The 2,649-nt window shown below is 37.0% G+C and overlaps 1 protein-coding gene across 1 annotated transcript in view; it reads right to left on the reverse strand.

Annotated features, from left to right (window-relative positions):
• The window catches only part of MED4 (mediator complex subunit 4), a 32,507-nt gene that overhangs the window by 16,713 nt on the left and 13,145 nt on the right, over positions 1-2,649 (reverse strand). The window contains exon 2 of the mRNA XM_006887863.1: positions 178-244. Within this exon, the coding sequence (XP_006887925.1) occupies positions 178-244 (67 nt within the window). The remainder of the gene's footprint in view (positions 1-177; positions 245-2,649) is intronic.

Consider the following 2,649-nt stretch of genomic DNA (forward strand, 5'->3'; position numbering starts at 1 on the left):
GTGCGGTTGGCGCAGGATAGAGCAGGGTTTAGGCCTGTTGTGCATAGGGTTGCTATGAGTCGAAAACGACTCGACGGCACATAACAAACAACAACACGCAAAATAATTATTAATACGAAGTTAACTATAGTTATACTATTTGGCTTTGTTATAAAGTTACAAAAGAAATCAACTTACCTGGTTTTCCTCTCCAGGCTGTAATAATTTTTGATTTCTTGAAATCGCTAGCATTTCTATAAGTTCCCTAAAAACAAACAAACAAACAAAAAAACACCCAAACTCAAAACTTTTTAAATACAGGCAGTCCCTGGGTTATAAATGTCTGAGTCACAAATGACCTTTTAAAGTCTATTATATTTAAAAAACCCAAGACTCAAAATAAGTATGCTGATGAAGAAAGAAGTCTTCAAAAAGAAATTTCTTTTCATATTGCCAGAGTTGGGACCAACTCACACCTGATCCTGCAGCAAGTTTTTGAAGGCTATGAATCACACAGGAGGAAATTGCCTCCCCCCTCCTTCAGGTGGAGGATTACAACTGTGGGTCTCTCAGGTAGCAGTGCAACACCTCACCTCTAGAGGTCACCAGACTTCCCTGCCGGAAAAAGAAATGGTACAAAGAAAAATTTCAAGCAGTAAGATCCAGAATTCAAAGCAGAATTGGTTTATACGGGGGCAACAGAGGTTATTTGCCAATTAATTAGTTCTGAAACGAAGGTAACCCAAATCAAATTTGAAGAGAGAAACAACTACACAGTTGTAGGAGCCTCAACTCTGGAGGAATGACAGAAGAACCAGAAAGAAACTCAGCAAAGATGCAGAACTAAAAGAATATAATTGATCAACTCATAGACATTTACAGAACATCCCAACCAACAAAAGCAGAATATACATTCTTCTCCAGTAACATCAAACATGTATGTGCCAGATTAGACCTTATGTGTGGTCATAAAGCAAGTCTCAACAAAATAAAACACAAATTAAAAGCATTGTCTCAGATTATGCTGTAAAATTATAAATCAACCACCAGATCAGGGGGAGGGGCAACCAAGAGTATGGGAACTGACTCAGGGACTATGAACAGCAGATGTGAATCGTGTCCTACCCTGTGACATCCTCAGCATCTTTGATACACTTGAGTCCATTTGCTGTAGTCACCATGTCAACTCATCTTGTTGGAGGACTTCTTTTGCTAACCCTTTACCTTTCACAGCAGCAGCCTCTTCTAGTAACATGTCCAAAGTATGAGTTATGCTTTGTCATCCTTGCCTCCAAGGAGCTGTCTAACTGCATCTTTTCCACAGCGGACTTGCCGAAAGCAATAATGCTTCTTATTTCCTAATTACTGGTACCAAGGGTGTTGATTATGGATTCAAGTAAAATTAAGTCATTGTCACAGATAGTTTTTATCTTTTCTCCATCTATCATGATGTTGCCCACTGGCCCAGTGATAAGGACCTTTGTTTTCTTAATGCTGAGATACAATCCACATTGAAGGTCTTTGATCTTCTGCAACAAGCACTTCAGGTCCTTCTCACTTTCAGTAAGCAGGGTGAGTCATCAGTATAAAGTAGCTTGCTGATGAGTCTTCCTCAGATCCTGATGTCTGTCATATTCTTCTTCTTCACAGAATCCAGCTTCAAATTTGCTTAGCATACGGACTGAATAGGTATCAAGAAAAGATACTCACACATACCTTTTCTGATTTTAAACCATACAGATAGAGGAAATGAAAAATTTCTACCAAACTCTTTGGGACTCAGCAATATCAGTAGTACTTCTTGGTCAACAGCAATAAACACATATGTCAAAAAAAGAATAAACCAAAATCAACACTTTCATATCTCCAACAGTTAGAAAAAAGACAGCAGGAAAAGGCGATAGTCTCCAGAAGAAAAGAAATAATGGTAAGGATAGGAACAGAAAACAAAAACAATAGATAAAATTAACAAGACTATAAATTGTTTTGCTGAAAGGTTTAATAAAATAGGAAGTCCCTGAGGCAAATCTAAGAAGGTGCAAATAACTCAAATAAGAAATGAAATAAGTGACATAAAAACAGAAGCACTTAAAGAGAGACAGGAAATGGGCAAATCCTTAGAAACTCATCATCCACTTAAACAGAAACAGGTAGAATGTATGATCAGATTACACAAGAAGTTGAGCAGATCGTTAAAAACACTCCCAGTCAAAAAAAAAAAAAAAAAAAAAAAGACCAGGTACAGATAGTTTCACCAGACAATCCTACCATTCACTCACCAGACAAGCCAGTTCTACTTGAATATTTAATAACACAGAAAGCTATGGAATAACTCCTGAACACATTCTGTGAACAAGTATAACTGTAAAATTAAATTAATGCAAAGATATCATTAAAAGGGAAATTACAGACCAGTATTAAGCTCAAGGAACTGAAGAACAAATTCAAACCTCGAGTTGCTATAATCAAGGATACTTTAGGCAGAATGTTAAATGATCCAGGAAGTATTAAAAGAAGATTAAAAGAATATACTGAGTCACTGTATTGAAAGGAATTGGCAGACACAGAAGAATTTCATAAAACAACATATGAGCAAGAGCCTATGGTGATGAAAGAAGTAGTTCAGGATGCTTTGAAGGAAATGGCAAAAAATAAGGCCCCAGGAATAGA

Source organism: Elephantulus edwardii, unplaced genomic scaffold, assembly GCF_000299155.1.
Source record: "Elephantulus edwardii isolate Elephantulus edwardi_28Jun2011 unplaced genomic scaffold, EleEdw1.0 scaffold00062, whole genome shotgun sequence".
Taxonomy (NCBI): Eukaryota; Metazoa; Chordata; class Mammalia; order Macroscelidea; family Macroscelididae; genus Elephantulus; species Elephantulus edwardii.